The sequence below is a fragment of the Sylvia atricapilla genome, chromosome 1 (genome assembly GCF_009819655.1).
Source record: "Sylvia atricapilla isolate bSylAtr1 chromosome 1, bSylAtr1.pri, whole genome shotgun sequence".
Lineage (NCBI taxonomy): Eukaryota > Metazoa > Chordata > Aves > Passeriformes > Sylviidae > Sylvia > Sylvia atricapilla.
In genome coordinates this window covers 82252976-82275585 of record NC_089140.1, presented here as the reverse complement: position 1 = coordinate 82275585, position 22610 = coordinate 82252976, and the positions used below count along the sequence as shown (strand labels likewise).

The following is a 22610-nucleotide window of genomic DNA, read 5'->3' as shown; positions in this document are numbered from 1 at the left end:
GCAGAACATGAACAAATATTTATTCCCTGCATCTTGCTCATTAGCGTGTACACAGGCATAAACCTGTCTGCTATTGCAAGAGACTAGTGAGATGGTACAACAGAAAATCCAATGGCATTGCAAAGGCACACACTCATAAGTAAAATTTAATCAGTTTCTTTCCCCACTACTAGGACGGCCTTCTACTTTCTTGACAAGAAGCTGAAGCAGCCTTGGGGTTTTTGCCCCTCCCTATTAGTTTGTTTCCGGAACTGAAATTACTTAAGGCCTGGAACAAAATACAGGATTCTATTAATATTTGAGGATTAGTCACATCACTACAAGCTTTATAGCTTATCTGCAGAAAGAGTTTCACAGCTTTTACTCCCAAATGAAACAAAATGGACCAGCTGAAGAACTGCAGAATCTAACATTCACAGACTCTGAAGACAGAGACAGATGGCTAACGTTAGAAGTGGCTGAAATTATGCTGCCATCTACAGGCCACATACCCACAACACAATATGGATTATAGCAAGAAAGTATAGGAGACAGAGGAAAGAAACCTAGAGGTAAGGGGAGAGTAGATGAGGAAAAAAAAACTTACCCTTGCAAAGACTTTCAGCTTAGCTCTCTCCCATAAACATCAAATCACTGCTATTAATGCAGTTCAACCTCATATTGTGGAATGTTCCACTTCAGAATTTCCCTAATTTAACACTCTACCACACACCAAGAACTTCACAAAAATATCAGGTTAAATACCTTCCATTTTGTAATTCCTGGCATCCTCTTCAAACCTGGTAACTCAGAAGAGACATCAGCAAGTTCTAAGGCACCTGAAATCCCAATAAGATAAATGTTTTGAAAACAGAATGGAAGAGTTATGTTGCCAATTAACTTTTACAAACATAGTTTTCTTTAAAGTTTTAAGCCATTTTAGGGACAGTACTTTTTAAAACCTTCAGGAAATAAAATGCTATACCACTTACACCACAAAGAAGGTGAGAAGAGCTGTTAATAATAACTATGTAACATGCAACCTATAAATTACCCAAAACATAATGGCTAGTTATTTTTGTAGCAACTGCAGAGTAATACTCTACAACCTGTATTATTAAAAATCAGTGTTTTAAGCAATGGAATCATTGACGCTCTTATTCTCATTTACTCAGTACTTGGATTTACTACACTGAGTAAGTATTTTTCAGGGAATAACTTTTGGTATAACTAAGCCTTCCGAAATGCCTATGATATTCTAATTTCAAGGACTTACAATCTCAATATATTCCAGTAAGAGAATTTGATTTTTAAAATTGAAAGGAAAATTCCAAATTGTTCAATGCTAACATGACGAAAGACTATGTACCTAAAATATGTCAAATTATTACAAGAAATACATCAGGGTATAGCTTAATTTACTGAATAAAAGCTTCTAGCTGCCCAAAGTCGAGAAGGAATGATATAAAAATTTACTGTTTAAATAGGGGATCTCCCTAGAAAATAGTAACTTTTAACATTGCTTTTCTGTGATTCTGAATACTTTAGTTATTTAACAGTCAGGTGGACTTTTCCTCATGTACGCAATTTATCAACTTGTTCTACATGACTATAACCATTTACTCTTACAGTGACAGCTTAAGTGAGTTTTTTAAATAAATGAAAAGGAGATACATGAATTCATTGAAAAAAAAATTAAAAAATGACATCTCAAATGTAATTACACTTGATGTTTTGCATCCATCCTTTGAATATCTGGCCTCCCTACAGCATGACTTCAGCTGATGTCTCAAGACTACATCAGACTGATCAGTCACTGAAGAGTGTGTCAGAAGTGCTACAATTTCCAATAGTTGCTACATGGTACAAAAAGGCCTTCTCCCTGCTGTTTCATGCCTAAGAGGAACGCAATCTCTCATCTGCTTCACAAGCAGCAATGTAACGCTGTGCTAGAAACTACTAACAAATCCTCTGGACTGACCTGAACTGATTCTTGAGGTACAATGCCCCCTGCAGAACACAGCACTACCTCTTTACTACTGCCTTCTTAAGCTACACCTGTGTTCAAGTTCCAAGTAAAACATTCACTTGCTGGGACACACGACAGCCCCTAAGTATGGCTCAAAATACCTCCACTGAGCAGGGACTAGATCTGAACATCATAGCCAGTTCTTCCTTCAAAGTATTGAATTTCCCTCCCCCAGGTGCTGCAATGGCTGGCCTCCATATCCTAGTGCTTTTGTGGTCCTATCCTAACTAGCTCTTAATGCTTTCCAATCTTGTCACTGTTAAAATTAATGCTGGCTTACTATGGCCTTCAATAAGCCTAGCATACTATAATTTACTGGAAATGTGCCTATGATTACCAAAGAAACTACTTCTAAATAAAAATGTCCTTTCACAGAATCACAGAATAAGCTGAGTTGGAAGGGACCCACCAAGATCATCGAGTCCAACTCTGTGCAGGACACCCCAAGAGTCACACCATGTGTCTGACAGCACTGTGCAAACACTTCTTGAACTCTGCCAGCCTTGGTGCAGTGACTTCTCCTCTGGGGAGTCTGTTACAGTGCCCAACTATCCTCTGGATGAAAAGCTTTTGCCTGATATCCAGCCTAAACTTCCCCTGACACGACTTCAGGTCATTCCCATGGGTCCTGTCACTGGTCATATGCCCTTCCCTTCAAGAGGAAGTTTGAAACTGCAATGAGGTCTCCCCTTAGTCTCCTCCAGGCTGAACAGAACAAGTTACCTCTGCCACTTGTCATCAGGCCTTTCCTGCAGACCCTTTATCATCTTTGTTGCTCTCCTTTGCATGCTCTTTAATAGTTTAATGACTTTCTTATATTGTAGTGATCAAAACCCCACACAGGACATAAGATGAGGCTGCCTCAGTGCACAAAAGAGTGGCAGTAAAAATTACACAGTCTATTCCTAATTTACCTGCAAGCACTTTAGCTAAAGTGCTGCTTCTAAGACAACGAAATTCCACGTGTAATTTGGGGCCAGAATAGTTAAAAGTAAACATCACACAAAACAGGCTACTAACTTCCTGATTAAGTGCAGTTCTAGGAGCAATAGAGCTGCTTCTGCTCTGTAAAAGGCTCAACTTTAAAAAGTCTGTAGAACTTTTCATGCCAACTTCAATTTGGTATTTCCAAATTTCTGGTTATTGATTCAGAAAAAACAGCATACACCAGCAACTAAATGGACTACTGAATTCTACTATCATGACGTGACGCAGTACAGCCTCCCAGCTCATCTCAGTTTTTCCACCGCATGAGTTTAAACACATTAAAATTCCAAGCGTGTCAAAATGTGGGGCAAAGGATGGTAAAGGTATCAGGGACTCCTACCTACTGGTGTACAATTACTCTGCTCTAACTGCTTAACTACACTCCAAGCTTTTTAATCCTATAGTGCACAGCAGCAACATTCCACACTGAGTTTTCCAAAGGAATTACAGATGTCAGACATGGACCCCAACCAGTGGAAGCAGTTAGTGGGAGCCAGATAACAGAGACTGAATGCCACTGATCTGTAGAAGTGTCTTCTGTATAATTGACACAACTCTTCAGGTTTTCTATTTGCAGCTGATTCACATCCATTCAAGAAACTACTCATAGCAACATTAATGAAATCCTACAGTACCAAAAAACTTCCACAGTTTTGCAAATTAGCAGTATATTACCCACACTACACTTATCACTAGTACCATCACACACATATCCTTTTTTTGGGCTGAGGGGGGGAAAAAAAACCCCAAACCAAAGAGTTCCCCACTCTGTCCAAGCTCACATTCTCACCTTGACTCTTTTCCAGCAGAGATGCGATCACAGCTTCATTTTCAATGGGATTCAAGGAACATGTGGAATACACCATTCTCCCGCCTTCTGCCAGCTGTTCAACACCACGGGTTGCAATTCTCAACTGCAATCTGACAGAACACTCTTGGTCTAGCCAGTTATCACTCAGGAAAAAAGCTTTACTGCAGACACACAGCTCTCCATGGACTAAGGCAGCACTTGGGGAGCTCTACAGCTGTCAGCAGTACACAAATTAGAGTCAGTGCTAAACTGAGTCAGCTTAGTGCTATCTATACTGCAGACACACAGTGACATCTTTTAAATTAAAGCAGCAATTAGGTCAAACATTAACACTAATGCAGGATAACTTTGAACATAACTTTCTGTATTTTGTTCTTTCTAGTGCCCCATCAATTTTATTATGAAGTACTCAACACTAGAAAAATAACACCCGAAAGCATGACTCTTCTCAGAAATCCAGTTAAAATGACAAGTAATCCAACTATTAAAAATATTATGGACAACAGAGCTTAACTAGCAGTGGCCTTCTGAGAAAGATATCACTGAGCTGGACCATGAGTTTAGACCCTACCTGCATACTTCCAACTAAAATGAAACCTGCAATAATGAATGAGTTGCCAAAAAGTCATAGGTCAGCTGAGTCACAGTAACCAATGCATTCCCAGCTTGTTAAAAATACAAGGTAAAATGTCCTGAGTTTTTCCATCTGTTTCAAGTCACTACATTTTACCATGTGCCTGCACTAGGCTAAGTACTCATTCACCATCAGTTTACATAAATCCATCTCAGGTAACTGAAACCATTTGTGCATGATGTCTAGAATCCTAAAGACTTTAAAATATCACTATTAAATGTTACAACTTACTGTATTTTCCAACAGTATTTTACCTGCCTAAATGCTAAGAATCCCAACCAAGTATTTTGCTCCATTTTATTAGCTATCCTGTCTAAATCAATTCAATTAATATTTCCATGTCAGATATTTGTGACCATACGAGCAATTTAAATTCACATGCTTCCCTCCTCACATCTGAAACCCCAACATTTCCTCTCAATGGCACTAAGCTCTGGATTTGAGAGAAAAATTACTCTTCTTAGTCTCTGCTTTGTCATATATTAACATGTGAATGCATGCAGATGTAAAGATACAGAAAAAGGAGAGAAAAATGAAAGAAGCGCAGATGTGCAATAATAAGCATTTTTACCCATGGAGCTGCAAACTGTTTTGTGTTGTCCACTTCTTCCATACATCAATGTTTTTCCTCATGGTTCCATCTCCACTACAACAGAGATTGAAGATATTTGTATTATTTGTGTGTAAAACTCATTCCATATCCAAGTCATTTATAACAGCACAAAATATCAGTTCCTTTCCCTTATAACTATAGTTGTAGAACTATAATTATAGAACTATAACTAGTTCTCCTACACTGTTCTCTTTTGTTTCCCCACCATCTTTGTATTTCAGTGTCTTGAACATAAGGTCAAAATTCGAAGCCCTTCAACTGATCAATTTTAAGGACCACCTGGAATGAAAAAATTAACCTAGATTCTGTATCCCCACACTTAAAAGAAATGCAGAATTTACTATAAATCGTAACTCACTATCCTAGTCAAAAGGCACAATTCAGTAGCATAAAAAATTTAGCACTGCACTTAAAGAAGTAGCATCCACTTGTATTCAAGTTCACATGCAAGGTACCTGCAGGGGACATCACATAAAATCCTGTCATAGAAGAGGATCTCTTTTCTTCCATCAACATCTATTTGTAGGTTAGGAATGCTGGAGGCATCATGATTTACCACCATGATGCATGGACTGTTTAATCTCTTAGCCTGGTGAACCAGCAAATAGCAGCGCTTGTTGTCGACATCATTGGCAATCACAAAACCCTCTGGGAACATAAAGTAGTGGGAAAATGCTTTACTATTCAAGAGATAAATTATTTTACATAGTTTATTATCTTATCTTCGAAAGTTCTGTAAACCTTTCACTGGAGATTTTTACTTATAGACTGCTCACAAATAGGGGAGCCCTTACTGAGCATAAAATAACTTCAAGCATCTTGAAGGTTAACTGATGTGTCATACGCCCAGGAGTTTTAGCTCTGATCCTTGTGGCAGTAAGACACAGACAAGGGCCCTTCAACTTTTCAAAGGAAAACCTCTAAAATAGAAAAAAACCCCACTGTCACTAAAGACAATCTCTACATCAGCAAATTTAAGTACAAGGCAGAAAGAATCCACACTCTACAACTTTACAGTACCAGTGGGTAGTATTTTCTTTGAGCATCTAACAAAAATAAAGACTCTGAAGATTACAAAACCCATAAATATCACAATTTCTTAAAATCTAAAGCAGTTTAATCTAGTGTTTGCAGGAAAGCAGAGGCTCACAGGCCACCATTCTACGAAGTAAATCTGATTTACATACAGAAATTAAGCTCTAATCACATGTACTGTAATGATACATATAATTCGTGTCTGTTTTTCACACAAAGGAAGCCCATGAAGTTTCAAATCAAATCAAATGTGGGTACCTTTACTCACATAACAACCCCTTGGGGAATTCAATATGCAGTTAATTGCAGTTACTCATCTGTGACATTAAAAACAATCTACCACAAGAAAAAAACAGAAAATCCAAGTCACAAGTTTTTAGTTTTTGACTTACTGGGAAAAGGAACATTCATGTCTGCATGCAACATTTCAATCAGCTGTACAGTCTTAGATCCAGGAGCAGCACACATATCTAGAATCTACAAACATAAGAAAGTTTAAAGAAGTCCTGCCTTGTACTTTTTCAGTACTTGAGAAATTTACTATGTTGTTTAAAATAAATATTTTTGAACATGCAGAATTATGATTCTTCTGAATACCAAATTGAAAAAAAAACCAACAAAGTACAATCCTGTTATTTGTATGCTTTACCTTTGAAGGTTGAAAATATAAGGACTTTAGTTTGTAGGGAACAAAAACTTCAGCTGAAATAAAATTTGAAAGAGGAACCTGAATACAGATTTGGGGATATGATCCTTTTATCAGATCACAAACAATTCCAGCTGAAGTTATCTGCAACTTTACATATATACACATATATTAATGACAAAGTTACATTCAAGAGCAAGTAGTACTATTCTTTAAACTATTAGTAAATTAATTAGAGACAGTAGTTTATACAGACTTTATAAAAACTAATTGTTCTCTCTCCCCACACATTTACATTTCAATGCACAGAATCAGGCCAGTATATGTCTCCTGCTTCTTTATCTTGGAAGAAGCACTTGGGAAGTGTTTGAACTGCCCTAGGGCAGCTGAACACACCAGCAAAGACACCAACACCTAAATTCTAGTGTATTTCTCCATCCTAATTAATCACTAACTGGGCTTGTGATGGAGTCATTGGTAGAGTCACTTTCACAGCAAAAGAACTGACATCTCACACTGTTCTCTTAATAGAGTATTTTCTCTTGCCAAGTTACAGATTTTCAGAAACATATGTCTATCTCCTGGACCTCTGGCTCCAGTAAAAATCAGCTGAGATCGTGCAACAGGATAAAGGACGGGAATCATCTGCTCAGATCCTCAAGCAAGCCCCTGGCACAAACCAGACTGAACCAGAAGACAGCCCCCAGAGAAACACCAAGAGAGCTCCAGAGAATGTGTGCTAAATGCTGCCATGCAGCAGTGCTAACACAACATGAAACACACTTCGCAAGACAGTATCAGTGCTCCTGTTTAAATTAAGAGATGTGATGCTACTGTTTTCTACTTTTGCAGATAATGCAAAAGATAATGAAGAATATCTAAGACTAAACACAGTCTAAAACTGATGGGGGAAACTGGTGGGGGAAAACTAAACGGGGAAAAAAAAAGATCAAAAATGAACACAGCTATGGGGAGGTCTGACAATCATTAATTTTATCCTTGTGAAGAAGGAATCAGCATGTTAGACATGACATACAGAACATGCTGGTTAAGCAAAATAACCTGCAATTCTGGTCATAACAGCTCCTAAGCTAAGGCACTAAGGACCATAAAAGGTCCTAAATGACAAGTCGGGGCTTCATTACATCCTTAAACATTTGCTGTTTTGGCACTAGAGAGGATAAAGAACCTGTTCTTAGTCTGATTTATGAAATCTTGCACACAATTCTGGAAAATGCTGCAATACTCACCCAAATTAAACATTCAATGTAAAGCCTATATACTACTAGGTTAGCATATACAACATAAGGTGTATGCAAAAATATCCCCACAATTCGTGTTTTACATTAAGATGAATATGTTCACCACCTGTTCAACTCCAGACAAAAATCAAAATACACCTGTGACACATCAGGACTGAGACTTTCAATTTACTATTCACTTAAAACAGATGAGAAGACCTTGCCTTACATGAAAGAGTCATGGCTGCCATACACTGGGTTGGGTGAAAGTAGGAGAAAAAAAGGTGAAGTTATGTAGGCTAAGTAATGTTAATATAAAAACAACTGCATACAAACTAGTCTTTAAAACACATGTTAAAAGTCTGATAAACATAAAATGTTAAGATACAGCATGAAAATTTAAGAAAGAAGAACATGTGGCTGCTTGAGACAGCAAGGCAACTAGCTCATTAATTTAACAGATTAAGAGAGTAAGGCCACCTGACAATTCGGCCTCCAAACAAGCAGAGAGTATGAAAACATCACAAAGTTAGAATGGAAAGTTTGTTACCAGATAGTCTCATTCTTATGGTGTGCCATAAGAAAATACCATGGGCATTCCTTAAACACTTCAGTTAAAATTAGCACCCTATAGTTTTTAGCCACCACCAACAGCATGTTTGAGCTCACCCAAAATATTCCATCTAACAGATTATTTATAGAGAAGAACTTTTCAGCCTCTTCAAAAGGCATAGAGGAGCGAAATCCAGACATAAGATCTAAGACATATGATCACTTGCATCTTGAAAACTACATCTGTTCACAGCGTGATGGAGAGAGGAAGTTAAAAACAGTCACCTTACTTTGTAACAAGAATATGTAACTCAGATGCAGCTAAACGGATCTACACTTTAAAAATAAGACTAAGCAACTGCCTAAAATTGAAGTGTTTTTTGCAGGGTATTACATAGAGCTGAAAAAGCAGATGTTCCTCTGATGGTGTGTTTGTGATCTGAACATTAGTTGAGTGTTGCTGTCCATGTGCAGAAAGCATAAAATGAACATGAAACAGAACCGTGTATCGCCTTGATACTGCTCTTGTGATTTGTAGTTCAATTAAGCTAATTTCAGGGAACAAACTTTAGTATACATTATAGTCTAGATTTACCTTATGATGAGGGCTAACATCAAGCAGCAGAGGTGGGATCATACTAACAGCCTCCTGACGACTGATATTTCCCTTGAAAGGAATAAAGAAAATAAATGTTTTTATTCCATGAAAGAATGCATGTCTTTTGCAATAAAACTTTAAAATTGCTATGTAGTAAAATAACAAAGCAGTCAGAAACACACTACGATAAACTTAGAATTAAATTCTGTTAGACTTCAACAAAAAAAAATCACAGTATTTCACCCAATTATAATTTCTAATGGTGTATTTACCCAACTGTATTAATTCTGTAGCTTCTTCTCAAGAGAGAGGAGAAACTGGCTCAAATAAAGTCAAAAGCATCCATCACTTAAATGTTGTCATGCACATGCATGCGCTTTTTATCAGATTTAAACATTTGGTTTCTAACAGCAACTGATTATTTTACAGGGACCCATTTTAACATCCCCAAACAACAAAAAAATGCAATTAGTTTAGGCAAATATTTGTAGCTGCAGTTACACACCAGAATCACTGGATGCATCACTGCCAACTGCAACACAAAATCCAGATTCTTCTGAGCTACCCAACTTCTGAGAGAAAAGGCAGCCTCCACCTTTCATAATGTATTTAAATAAAGTGTTGCTCAGGATATACCAGAAAAAAATCAAGATCTATCCAAAACTTACACATTCTGTCTCGCTAACCAGAAACTGATGAAGCTTTTCCAGTTGTGGGGACTTGCGTAAGATTTTTCTACTCAGGTTAGTGTGCCAGGCTAACTCTTCAGGATACCTGGTGGAAAAGAGATGGGAAAAGAACACAGGCAGAAGAAAGAGACCGATGAGCCAGGCTGGTTGCCGGGAACATGCAGAATGCCTTATCTCGCCTCCAGCTCACTCACCAGCTCAGCGACTGCGGCATCTCGACTTTTTGGCCATCCACCTCCAGGTCCTGCAGTTCTCGGAAGTACGTTTCCTTCAAGCAGTGGAGGATCTCTTTGGCGTGGCTGCATGCGAGAGACACCCGGAGGGACAGCGGATGGAGAATCACAAATCACGGGATGGCTCGGGTCGGAGGAGCCCCAAAGACCGCGCAGTTCCACCCCGGTGCCGTGGGCTCCCGGCGGCAGCCCCAGCCCGTACCTGCGGTAGCCGGTGATGCGCAGCGTGGCGGGCAGCGGCTCCCGCAGCGCCGCCATGAACGCGTCCCACTCTCCGGCGGGCACGATGCCCAGCTCCTGGTAGTACCGCTCGAACAGCTCGTTCTCCTTCACGATCTCCGGGTAGCCGCCGGCCCAACCCTGAAGAAAAGCGCCGCCGCCGTCAGCCCGGCGGCCCCGGCGCTCCCTACCCCGCTTCGCCTCCCCCGGCCCGGCTCTCACCGCCTGGTCCCCGCCGCCGCCCCGCTCCTGCCGCTGCTGCTGCTGCTGCTGCCGCCGGCGGTCCCGGGCCCGGCGGCCCATGGCAGCCAGGCGGCGGCCGAGCCGCGCCAGCCGCCCCGCCGTGAGGAAGAGGAGGAAGAGGGGCCGCTCCCGCCTCCGCTCCCGCTCGGCCGGAGGCACCGCGCGGCTGCCGCGTGCTGCCGGCGCGCACGCGCAGACCCGCCCTCTCCCGGCGCCGCTTCCCGGCGGAACTTCCCGAGCGCCCGGCCCGGCCCGGCCCCACCCACAACGGGCGGGGCGGCGGCGGCCACGCCCCCGGCGGCCACTGGCGGTGCCAGATGAACGGAGGCGGCGGAGCGCGATGGGGTTTGCCGGCGACGGTGGCGTGTGCGCGCTGTGGCGCCGGGCCGAGGGCCCCGAGGAGCGGCGGCTGCTGGAGCTCTTCTCGTACGGGCTGATGGCGCTGGGCGCCGCCTCCGCCCTGCTGCTCCGCTTCATCCCCATGCCCTACGGCCGGTACTCCTCGCGGCGCTTCGGCTGGCTGCTGCCCGCCCGCCCCGCCTGGGCGCTGCAGGAGCTGCCCTCCCTCCTCGTCCCGCTCGGGCTCGCCGCCTGCGGCGGGGCGGTGGCGGCCGCCCGGCCCAACCGCGTCCTGCTGGGCTGCTTCCTCCTGCACTACGCGCACAGGTGCGGGGTCGGGCGGGCGGCGCTGCCCGCGGGCTCCGGCGGCGCCGGGGCGGAGCGCGGGGCTCCCTGCCGGGATGGGGGCAGGAGAAGGGACCCGTCTTCGTAGGGATACCTGCTGCTTCCCGACCGGAGGGGTTGAGGTTGTGTTAATTCGCGCTTGTTACTTAATGTAGTAGTCACTGACATCTCTTCTGCTTTGCTACGCGAGGAGACGCTCTGTGTTGTTGGGGTGGCTGGGTAAATAGCCGTGGCGATGCGGTGCTGGCTGCCCTGTGCGCGCTGTGCTGTGCACGGCGATGCTCCGGCGTGCAAACGGAGCCCTGGGCGCTCCCTCGGCGCGCCGCTCCATCCCTGTGCCGCTCCTGTGCCTCGTGGTGGCTCCCGCTTCAGCGAGGCATTGACCAGGATGTCTTAAGAGCACAGCGTTACAACAAGGACAGTTCAGTGTACTGATATAATTATATTAGTATAACTATTAAAAATAATTATTATATCAGTGTACTGATGTAATCTTGATGCTGCGAAACAATAGTTATTTTCCAGTTATATTGTTCAACACTGTCTTTCAACACAGCGTTCATTGCAGGAGTTGGACTTGATGAGCCTTGCGTATTTCCTGCAGCACAGCATATTCAATGGTTTGTTAAAATACTGGCAAAGCTGAGTGCCCTGTGTTGCCAGGTAGTCAACAGTATTCGGGCATTTTGTAAAAATGCTTGGGGAAGGCAGCTGGAGCCCAGGTGTGATCTTGCTGTTCCTGTGGAGTATGGACAGTAGCTACTGGTCGTACTCCACAAGTAAATTTGCCACCAAGACAGGAGGGGTAGATTTGTCATGTTTTTTAAGCCACTTGAGTGGCTGGTATCTTATTTTCTGTTTTTTATTGAGAAAAGCTCTTGGTTTTGACCAAGAGTATTCCACAGCCTTGTGGTGGGGAGGTATATGACATATGGCCGGCATGGAGGCTACCTTTGAAAACCTGGAATTGTGTTACTGCTCTCCCTTTTCCTTCTTTTAAGCATGAAGACATTAGCTTTTACATGGGATCTTAACTCACCCCTGAGGTCTGGGAATAGCTAGGAACGTGAGGCAATGGTTTGTACAAAAAGCTGAGCGCTGTGCTGCAGTTTCTTTTTTTTTTTCCAGTTGCTTGTTGCTGTTGCCAAACCTGAGGGACTCTTCTGTAATTGGACGTAGACTGGAAGAGACCTCTGTTTTCTAGTCTGTTTGTTGTAGCATTGCATGCTTTAAATAATCCTGTAATTAATTTATTGCTCTTCTTGGATGCTGCTAGGGTTGGACTTCCTTTGGAAAGGTTATTTTGAAGCAGTCATCCTTGGGTAGATGGAAAACATGTGAAGAATGCTCAGGCTACGGTGATCCTGCTTCTGTATCATTATAGATCATAATTAAATCAATAGACAATTGGGAGCTGGCTAGTTCCACAAGAAAGAACACAAAATATTCACCGGCTCTTCTTGTTTGGAGCTAGTTTGTTTACTTGCATAATCCCCCAGGAAAAGCAATCAAGATTCCTTTCCCAAATGGGATGGCAATTGTGGGTTTGTCACATCTCTAGAGGTGTCATAGAGTAGACCAAAATTGTCAAGGTGAAGCAATTAATGTCTGGCTTACAGGGTAGGGAGGAAACTGAGGTCAATTAAGTTAATTTTAAGGGAATTGACTTTCCCTCTAGAAGTGCTGTGGGAATTTGGTGGAGGGATCTTGAGTCCTAGCTCATCTCAGAAAGCTTGATGATACAACTGAAGATTTAGGAACAATAACAGAGACTGTGCTTAATATCAGTTCTCTTTGTTCCTTTCACCAAAGTAATTGCTTTGAATACAAAGTTCAAAATTTCTGCCACATGGGAGAGAGGACTGATCTGGTAATGCCAATTAGGCAAAAAAGAGAGAATGTTTTAGATTTTAAAGCAAGTACAGCTGTCCTTTCAAACAGGCACCAAGGGCTGGTGCTGAGAATCTGAAAAGTAGAGTAGTGTGGACAGTGTTTGGACTTCAAAACTATCTTTTTTTGTGGTTAATACAATAAATTTTCTTTTCTTTATTTGCTGTAGGGCACTCATCTTTCCTCTTCTGATCCGTGAAGGAAAACCAACACCGTTTTTCACGTTTGTGTTAGCGCTTCTGTTCTGTGTTTTCAACGGGTACTTGCAGGGCAGAAGCTTAACCACCTATGCAACTTACCCTCCAGGCTGGCTGGCTGATTCACGCTTCATTACAGGTGAATTAAATCTGTTATGAGAACATCGGGTGTCATTTTCCTCTGTCATCACAGCTATTAATTTTTTATTGTGATTTTATAGTATCTTCAATGCCTTTTTATAAGTCTTCCCATAATTTTCTCATTGGTGTGGCTGCCTTTTAACCCCATTTTCTTTTGAACTGTGAACTGGTACTTCTTTCTGCAGTGCTAGATGGTCTGATTGTCATCTTTACTCCTGAACAGCCAAGTGAATCCAGGTCCAGGTCATGTATTTTTTTTTCACACAGAAACTTGAAGCCCTACATGGAACCAGCAGCATGCATGTTTAGAAGAAGCAAAGATTTTCTGTGTAACATGTAGACTAAACTAAAGTAAATGAATTCATGGAGTAAAAAATCTAGCCAGGACATACCTAACTACCAACATACCATGGCAAATGCTGCAAGTCCTTGGTGTCAGCTTATCCACACTGGATACACAGGCAGCAATCCAGCTACCCTTGTAACTGGGGAGTGGCTTTGTCAAATCACAAAACTGCCCCCACAAGGAAGGGGTGGAGGGGTCGATCATTCACTCCCAATTGGGAAGTGAGGTTACATTTATACTTGAAGCCATGGATATGATTAAAAGACTAAGGCATTTAGTGGAAAAGTATTTTATTTGCTCTTTTGTTTCCTAGGCATCTACTTTTGCCTACTGTAAAAATGATAGTATCATTTCCTAATTAAATCTTTACAGAAAGATCATTTTCATCTGAAGATAAACTAGAATATTTTGCCTTGTCAAAGGCAGAGTACTGAACTGTGTAGATCCTTGATCTGAGTCAGTACCCTTCTTTTTGTGATTCTGTAGCCAAAGCAAGTTAGTGTTTCTCCTATATTTCTCAAGCCTTTCACAACAAAAAAAGAAATTTTTGTCTTTATTCCAGTGTTAATGTGGATGACAATAGAGGACAACCGTGCTAAATGCTGTTATGAATGTAAGGTTGAAGAAATTTCAATCTAAGTAGATTCCCTTGCCAAGATTAACAGGCAGCTCTGTTTCTATGATAAAAATAGAGAAATTGAGGTACAAGGGAATGACTTCAGAGGGCACCGGAATATATTTGAAATTTTCTTGGTCACTTCAAATTTCCACTCTCCTTAGATCAGAATCTAGGAAAAAAAAAAAAAAATGTTGATCAAAACTGTTGAAGACTGAAGCCAGGCAGTTTTTGTACCTTAGTCAAAAGATATCTCAATACTGTGCTGTGAATAAATCATGATTAAGAAGCCATAAATCCGTTCCTCCTTACAAATACTTGAAAAAAATCAACCTAATAAGACTTGTTGCTCAAGGTTCCTTAGATTCTTCTGGGTTTTTGGGGTTTTTTTACGTTTCTAGGATTTCTGAAAGATGTAAATGTATTACAATAGTTAGGTTCATCTGCCTTCAGCTATGAATACTTCTGTATATGAATAGTTTGGTTTGTATTTGTGGTTTTGTTTCTTTGCTTTTTTCCCAAATAATACCAATTTGAAATAGGTGCATATATATATTTCTAGTACCACTAAACACAGGGGAAGTGTTGCTCTGGTGACTGTAGTTAGTCAATACAGTGCTTTAAAAAGTTATCCTGAAAAATAAGAAAGTGAAGATTCCTGGTATATGTATCAACCACTTTAATAGTGTGACCATTGCTGATTTTTTGAGGCTGTAATTTTAGCAAATCTTGAGATAATATTTGGTATGCCCATTAAACAGCTAAACTGAAGATTTCCTCTTTTTTTTTTTTTTTAATTATTATTAATTCCTGTAATTGGAATATCTTTTGATGTTTTGTTTTGTTTTGTTTTGTAATGCCTATCAACATAATTGGATCTTAGCAACTTATAATTGCTATTTGGTATTCATCCCAGCTGGGCATCTCCAAATACCTGCGGTTTATACTTATGGCTTTGATCAAAGCAAATGCCAAAGTGAAGTATTGTACACTGGGTACTCCCTGAACAACTGGACTATTATGTTCTAATACTTCAAAAATGTCTGACAGTGTCTTTAAGCTTCTGTTTAAAATTACTAAAAAAGAATTACTAAGATATTAGAAAATAACAATAGCAAGAAAGTGCATTTCCTGGTAGTTAATATGATATTTCTTAAGCTATATGACGTTGCATGTGGAAGATAAATGAGAGAGTGTCTACAAGTAGTGGCCAACAAAGGTTCTATATCTGGAAGCTGAAAAGAGATAAATTTCCAGTGAAGACAGAAATTTGGAGAAGTCAGTCTGATTAACTATCATTGTGAGAAGTTTCAAACAACTGATGTGTTCTCCGACTGTGGAACCTTATAGTTTGTCTATTTTAGGGAACCCAAGAACTTACATCAGCAGCTGATTTGGAGCAGGAACATGGTTTTTGATGTGATTTCCTCGTGGTTTCTCTGGACTGTGTGTTGGTTTAGTTCAGAGCAGTGAACTTGTCCATTTTCAGAGGAAACAGGAATGTTCTGCTTCAAATGCAGAACCATGAGCTTGCAAACCAAAAGCAACGTCATAATCTTTCATCATGAACATTACACCTGGATGCCAATAAAGAGCTTGTGAATTTACCAAGAGGGCTTGTGGTACCCTTAAGTGGTGACTGCTACAAACAGGACACTAACATCTCTGTGCCTCATCTTTGTGTCCTTTCCTAGTCCATCTGCACTTTTAGCTGGAAGCTCCTTTCTTCCTTTGCTTGCTTTAGCTTCTTCAAACCATTTGCAGCATGCCATGTCTTTTCTTACTCCTTTAGTCCCTATTCAGCTGCTTCCTTTGAATGTTGATAGCTAATTCTTTTGTGCATCAAAGCACTTTTTTAGCAGCAGCTCTACAAAGCAGAACAGCACCTGTAAGTCACAAGGTGCAGGTTACAAAAGAGCATCTCAACTGTCGTATGAAGCTTTTTTTCTGGCAATCAGGTTATTAAGCACGTGTCACCTTTTCACTCTTCACACACATGAGACCTCAAGGGTGTGTATGCATTGCCCATATCTGGATATAATCTTGTAGGCAAGGGATGTGGATTGCCAGTGTCTCTCCCTAATACCAATAGGTGTCTGGATGCTCCAGATAATTGTATCTTGTTGGAAAAATGAATCACAGAATCTGAGGTGAGGCTCTGGTTAACCTCAAAATACAGACCTTATCTGTTCCTTATCAGCAGGGAATGTGGCCTTCAAAGGAAGATAACAGGTAACATGTTGCCAAGAGATAAAATTTTAACCCTAAATTCCTTTTGATTTATCCTATCCTCGTGGCAACATAAAGATGCAGAATGTGACAACAGTCTCATTTTCTGTGAAAGGCTGTAATAAATGGCTAAACCATTTTGCTGAATGGCACAAGTAAATCATACGCTTAATTCCTTGACAGTTGTATTCCTTTTATTGCACAGAAATCTGGTGGGGAAATTTTGATATGCTATCAGTAAAATAGTAGAAGGAGAGTGGGGCTAAGATGTGTCCCTCTGGGAAGATTAAAAATGGCTGTTTCTTTCAGTGTGTAAAATTTTAGCGTATTTGTTTTTCTGTATGGAAGTTGGGGAAACATACATGTTGCATCTGCATATATGTACATACGTACATTTATATAAGTCTAGCAACATAAGAATAAGCTTCATTTTTACAGTGCTATTTCCCATCTAGGGAGCTGTTGATACTGTGAACTCAACTGACTAAGGAGCACAGTGTGGGACTGGGACTGTGCAAGATGTCACCAGAACTGTTTATGCTGCTTACATTACTACTGCTTTGAGATAATATGCCTAATGATATCTGACTGTAATTTGTTTTCTGAACAAACACAGTGCACTAAATACAGTTTTTTTCAATATTTCTCTCAGGTTTGTTAGGGTGGTTGATTGGCATGGCCATCAATATTCATTCTGATCATATTCTCAGAAATCTGAGAAAACCAGGGGAAACTGGTTACAAGATACCAAGAGGTAAGTAAAATAGTACAGACATTAATACAACAAAAAGAAGTATATCTCATGTAAGAAGAGGTAGAGAGAGTTGGGACTGATCAGGGTGGAGAAGAGAAGGCTCAGGGAGATCATACATGACTGGAGAGAACAAAGAAGAGAGAACCAGGGTCTCTTTGGTGGTGCCTAGTGACAGGACCAGAGGCAGTGGACACAAAATTCAAATACATAAAATTATATCTGATTTTTTTTTCCCTCTGATGGTGGTCAAATACACAGTTGTGGAACAGGTTGCTCAGAGAGATTGTGGGGAGACTCATAACCAGAGCAGTTCTGGGCAACCTATTTCTGGCTGATCGTGCTTCAACAGTGGTGGTTGGACAAGATTATCTCAAGAGATCCCTTTCAACCTAAAGTGATTCTGTGTAAAAATGACCATCTAAAGCTTGGTGTATTTTAGAGGTGATAGTAATTTATGATATAAGAGGCAAGTGAAAATAGTCTTTTGTTTTCTACCACAGAAAGTTATTTTATAGTTTGGGAAACATCTTGTTTTCATCTTAAGCCAAGTATTGTAAGGAATCGGTTTCATGATATCACTTGGCTTGTGCAAATCTTTGGGTTTCTTGATCAATGTTGGCTATCTTTTTAAAAAGGGGTAAAAATGTAACAACATTGCCCAACTTTTCAGAGAATCAGCAGGTGGGTGGAGAAGAAAGACCTAAATTATTGACTCAGTGTGGGGGCAGGAGGGGAATGAAGAAAGTACTCAGCATGTGACCCATCTCATGTCCCATATATGAAGAGAGAGGTACCTAAAATAATCGGAGAACGGCAACAATTTTGGAAAAGGAGACACAGGAAAAAGAGGATAGAAATACAGATAAATTTGTCGTTATAAAATCTGGCCTTTGTGGGAAAATGGAGAATATGAAAGGCTTTCTTATAGAGCCTATGTGGAAGTGTTAAGATTTGACACTTTTGGAAACAGGCACTCTTCCGGGTACATTACACTCACTGAGATCAGAAAGAGAGTACTACCTCTGAATTCTATTGTCGCACTACATTTTTTTCTCCCAGTTGCTGCATTTTCTTGGTTATTAATTTCTTTTAATAAAACTGCAAGAACTAAGGTATATAAGCTAGGCTGTTATTTTTTACCAAGAAGGTGAAAATAATTATAGTTTTAATAGATGTAAATTGAAGTGCTCATGTGAAAAATGAATATGAACATACTGTACTGTGTTCAGTGTATGAAAAGGTTCTGAAGGAAATATGTTATTTGCTGTAAGATCAGGAGGAGCTGAACTTTTCATTGTACCTTACCTAGCTTGACTGCCAGAATTTCACTTTTTTTTTTTTTTTTCTTTTTTTTTCTTTTTTTTTTTTTTTTTTTTTGTCACAAAAGTAGTGTAATTATAGCAAGGTCAAAACATGTCCTTTATTACATTTGCCAAATACTTGTTTGTTTGGCCCCACTGGTAAAGCACATGCTGAGATGTTATCAATTTGTACCCCAACTTTGGAATTAGGGTGAAATTCTTAATTTATGAATTAAGAATTCATAAATTAAGTCAGCAGCTGAGTACCAATTATTTATGCACAATTTTCTATACAATAGACTTTGTAAGGTAGAGAATAAATTTGGAACTTTACTTGATAATAATAGCATTGTTCATAATTAACTTAATTTCTAAAATACTCGAAGAAATGAAAAATTGTAGGCTAACTAACCCTATGAGTATTTTCTGGGACTCAAGAGGAGTATGTCTTCTATTTCTACATATTTTTAAAAATGTTTCTATATGATCAAAGAATATATTATTAAGTCATTATTTGCAAAGGCATATACTTGCCTCTGATGCTAATCTGGATTTTTTTCTTTATTTAAAGAGGAAAAGTGGAGCTACAGAAGGTCTGTCATAGAGTGAGGTCTGATCTTTCACAGTACAGCTTGAACTGAAAAACACTATCTCCACTGCCTTTAAAGATTAAATAGAGACGTTTGTGATATAGCTCCTATTTGGTGTACAGAAAAGATAACATTGGACATCTTGATTAAGGTATTTTGAAGTAACTCTGTCCTGCTTTCAGGAGGAATGTTTGAGTATGTCAGTGGAGCCAACTTTTTCGGAGAGATCCTGGAGTGGTTTGGGTTTGCCCTTGCCTGCTGCACCATTGAAAGCTTTGCATTTGCATTGTGTACTCTCTTCATCCTGGGTTCAAGGGCAAGACAACACCACAAGTAAGTGTTCCTGCCTTGTCATTTCTGTTGTCTCTATGCCACACTGCATTTCCATTTCACAAATAATACCTCATCCTATAGGGATGTTGCAGAGCAAGTTTTGTGAAAGACACTGCTGCTGTAGGGCAGAATATGATAGAGAATACTCTAAGAAGATTAAGTGCTGCAGAATTTCAGCAGAATACTACAGAGCATAAACAAGTACAAAACAGAGTACAACAAGGTGCTAAAACAATGTTTAAATGAAGATAGTTCATCCTGGATCTGTAAAGATTACAGTCGAGTTTAGCAATATTGCCTTAATTAATCAAATACTATACTTTCTTTTCTCAAACTTGTTTCTCTAAAATTTAAATTTTGAAAACCACCCAAGTTGTCTTTAACAGGCACACTTTATAGGCATGTCTGTATCATTGTCTATAATCAATTGTATGGACATTATGAAAACAGTTCTGGCAGGTGATATTTAATGAAGTCTCTGCTCTAAACATTCTGACTGCTCATGTACTGTATTTATAATGCAGCTTTCTTGCTTACAAGAAGGACCATAGCTTGGGGAGACATGATGAAAAGATTCTTATTAATAGCAGGTTGAAAAGATTTTGATGTGTTAATTTTATTTTGGTCATTTTCACCTTCCCGCTTTGGTTCTCATGTTGAAACTTAGTGGCATAAGAGGAAATAAACATGAGTTTAAGAAGAAAACTGGTTGGAAAAAAATACTGAGCATCTGTAGGGGCAGCCATGTCTATGTCTAATGGAGTCCTGAAAACCTCCAGAAACAGAGGTTTTCCTGCCCCTTGTTTGTAGGATGTTCCGGGTCTGTATTACCCTCTCAGCGAACAAGTTTCTTCCACTATCCAACCTGAGCCTTCCAAACTTGTTGCCTATGACCATCTCTTCCTGTTTCATCACCTGCTATTAGTGAGCAGAGTTGCAGAGTATCTTGAGATGGGAGGAGCTTTTGGAGCTTGTCCAGTCAACTGCTGTGGCTGCTCCAGCCAGGGCAAACCACAAGGCTCTGCCCAGTTGCCCAGGGCTCATCTAATTGAGTCCTGAGTGTCACCTCCTTGCCAGATGAAGCAAGGACAGGTTCTCCTGCCTTTCCTTGTACAGTATGTTCTTCAGGCTCAAATTCCATGGTTGGTTTCCATCAAATTTAAGCCCTGATGGCACTCTTTCAGAACATCAAGAAAAGCTAAATGTTGTTAGAGGAAGCTATTTACACTAAAGGAAAAATGCATGAAGGTGGAAGAGGGGTACAGGAAAAAAACCTCAAGCAACTAAAAATATCAAATCCATTTAAGTGAAGAAACATATTAGTTTAGTTTATTTAAAAAACTTGGGATAGATGATTGGAATGGATTAATAGGGGAATAATTGTATTCCCTAGATGTAGGTTATCATGCATTGTATGTTTTGTTCTGTTTATTCCAGCTTTGATCTTGCAGTTAGCTGTTGATATTATGAATATCTGCACCTTCAAGGAGCCCAAGAACTTAGTTCTTTCATTTCAGAGAAGCAGAAGAATTTTCAAAATGTTTCAGTAAAAGATTAAAAAATGGGAGTAAACATGCTTGTTATAGAAGGTGAAAACACATATCTGCTAGTGCTCAGCATTTTGTTTTTATTGTCTGGATTTGTAATTAGTGATGGTCTTTGTGTTAGCAATAAGGCCAGTGCAACATTTGTCATGTTCAGTTTGATTACCCAAATTCTAACTGCAGCCAAAGATGTTTCTATGCAGAATGGGACTCTCATTCCAGTGTGTGAAGTATCCCTTGCTTTTCCATGTGAAGTCATTATGCAATGACATGTTTTTGATTTAAATTTTGCTCCCTCTAATTCTCAAGTGTGTATTACTCAGGATGTGTAACAATATACATTTTGAAACAATAGTTCATTCCTCACCTGACATAACTCACCAGATCTGTTGGTTTCATTTCCCATTGCTGACAGCTGTAACTTAGTATTGTTGTATTTGGTGATGAGATGTCATTAGGGTGAGTGCAGTAAATGCCATTTTTCTATCCAGAGTAGGTTCTAAAGGCTTTTTATTTTTTGTTTGTAGACAAAAACACATATGGATTCAACACATTGTACAATTATTTAATTTCTTTAATAGTGTTTTGAAGACTCAGTACTCATCAGATTTCTTTCCTTGTTTTTCAGGTGGTACCTTGAGAAATTTGAAGACTATCCAAAGGACAGAAAAATTGTCATCCCATTTTTGTACTGAGCTGTGCTTTTAACACTTTGAGATGGATGGTTTTAGTAACAGCCAGCATTTTACAGATGCTGGCAGGTTAGCAACACACTCAGATCATCACTGTGACAAATCCTTTCCATCAGTGCTGCTATTACTTACTGCTTTTTCCTCTTAATGGTAATCCAGAAATCTGATGGACAGGGTGAATAGGAACAGAAATGCTTTTCCAGCAGTGAAGCACCTTCATAAACAGATTAGGCAATGAGTCTGAATTGGCATCATGGGAAGTACTGTGCATGACTTCTGATGCTTCTTTTTTCTGCTTGTGGGGGCTTCTACTATTTCCACTCAATGCAGCCAGGCTGTCCTGACAGTTGTGCTGTGAGCTCAGCCACCCTCACTGCAGTCTGGATGGTGGGTTCTGCCTACATACACAAACAGGGTTGATTTTATTTTTTTTCCCCTGCCTTTCTAATCCTTTTGTTTACCCTCACCTGCATCTCCAGAAGAGCTGGTGATTTAGACCAAGGAATTAGATTAATACAGTTGCTTTTAAATGAGAGTCAGTGTTTTTCCTTCTCTTTGCACTCTTAAAACTATAGGGACACTGTATAAACAATATTTAATGATATTTAAATAAAAGTTGTACTGCTAATAGGTTATTATTTTCATCTACCTCTTAAAATTTATACCTATCTCAATATGCAATATGTGTCTTCTCACTCTAAACTGGTTTTAGAAGTCTACTTAGGATACTTAGACCAATCTAGCACTGTTGACAATTGTGTAATGTTTCCTAACTTTATAAAAA

The 22610-nt window shown here is 40.0% G+C and overlaps 2 protein-coding genes across 2 annotated transcripts in view; one reads left to right on the top strand and one right to left on the bottom strand.

Annotated features, from left to right (window-relative positions):
• The window catches only part of NSUN2 (NOP2/Sun RNA methyltransferase 2), a 19809-nt gene extending 9240 nt beyond the window's left edge, over nucleotides 1–10569 (bottom strand). The window contains exons 1-9 of the mRNA XM_066326717.1: nucleotides 10250–10569; nucleotides 10009–10113; nucleotides 9794–9899; nucleotides 9123–9194; nucleotides 6481–6565; nucleotides 5509–5701; nucleotides 5012–5086; nucleotides 3786–3916; nucleotides 745–818 (exon numbers count right to left, since the gene is read on the bottom strand). Coding sequence (XP_066182814.1) covers nucleotides 745–818; nucleotides 3786–3916; nucleotides 5012–5086; nucleotides 5509–5701; nucleotides 6481–6565; nucleotides 9123–9194; nucleotides 9794–9899; nucleotides 10009–10113; nucleotides 10250–10569 — 1161 coding nt within the window. The remainder of the gene's footprint in view (nucleotides 1–744; nucleotides 819–3785; nucleotides 3917–5011; nucleotides 5087–5508; nucleotides 5702–6480; nucleotides 6566–9122; nucleotides 9195–9793; nucleotides 9900–10008; nucleotides 10114–10249) is intronic.
• Nucleotides 10568–22610, top strand: SRD5A1 (steroid 5 alpha-reductase 1). Its single transcript, XM_066326731.1, is given in 7 exon segments — nucleotides 10568–10652; nucleotides 10655–10748; nucleotides 10750–11175; nucleotides 13253–13419; nucleotides 17265–17366; nucleotides 19440–19590; nucleotides 21763–22610. Coding segments are annotated over 7 exon segments (1092 nt in total). The 3' UTR covers nucleotides 21830–22610.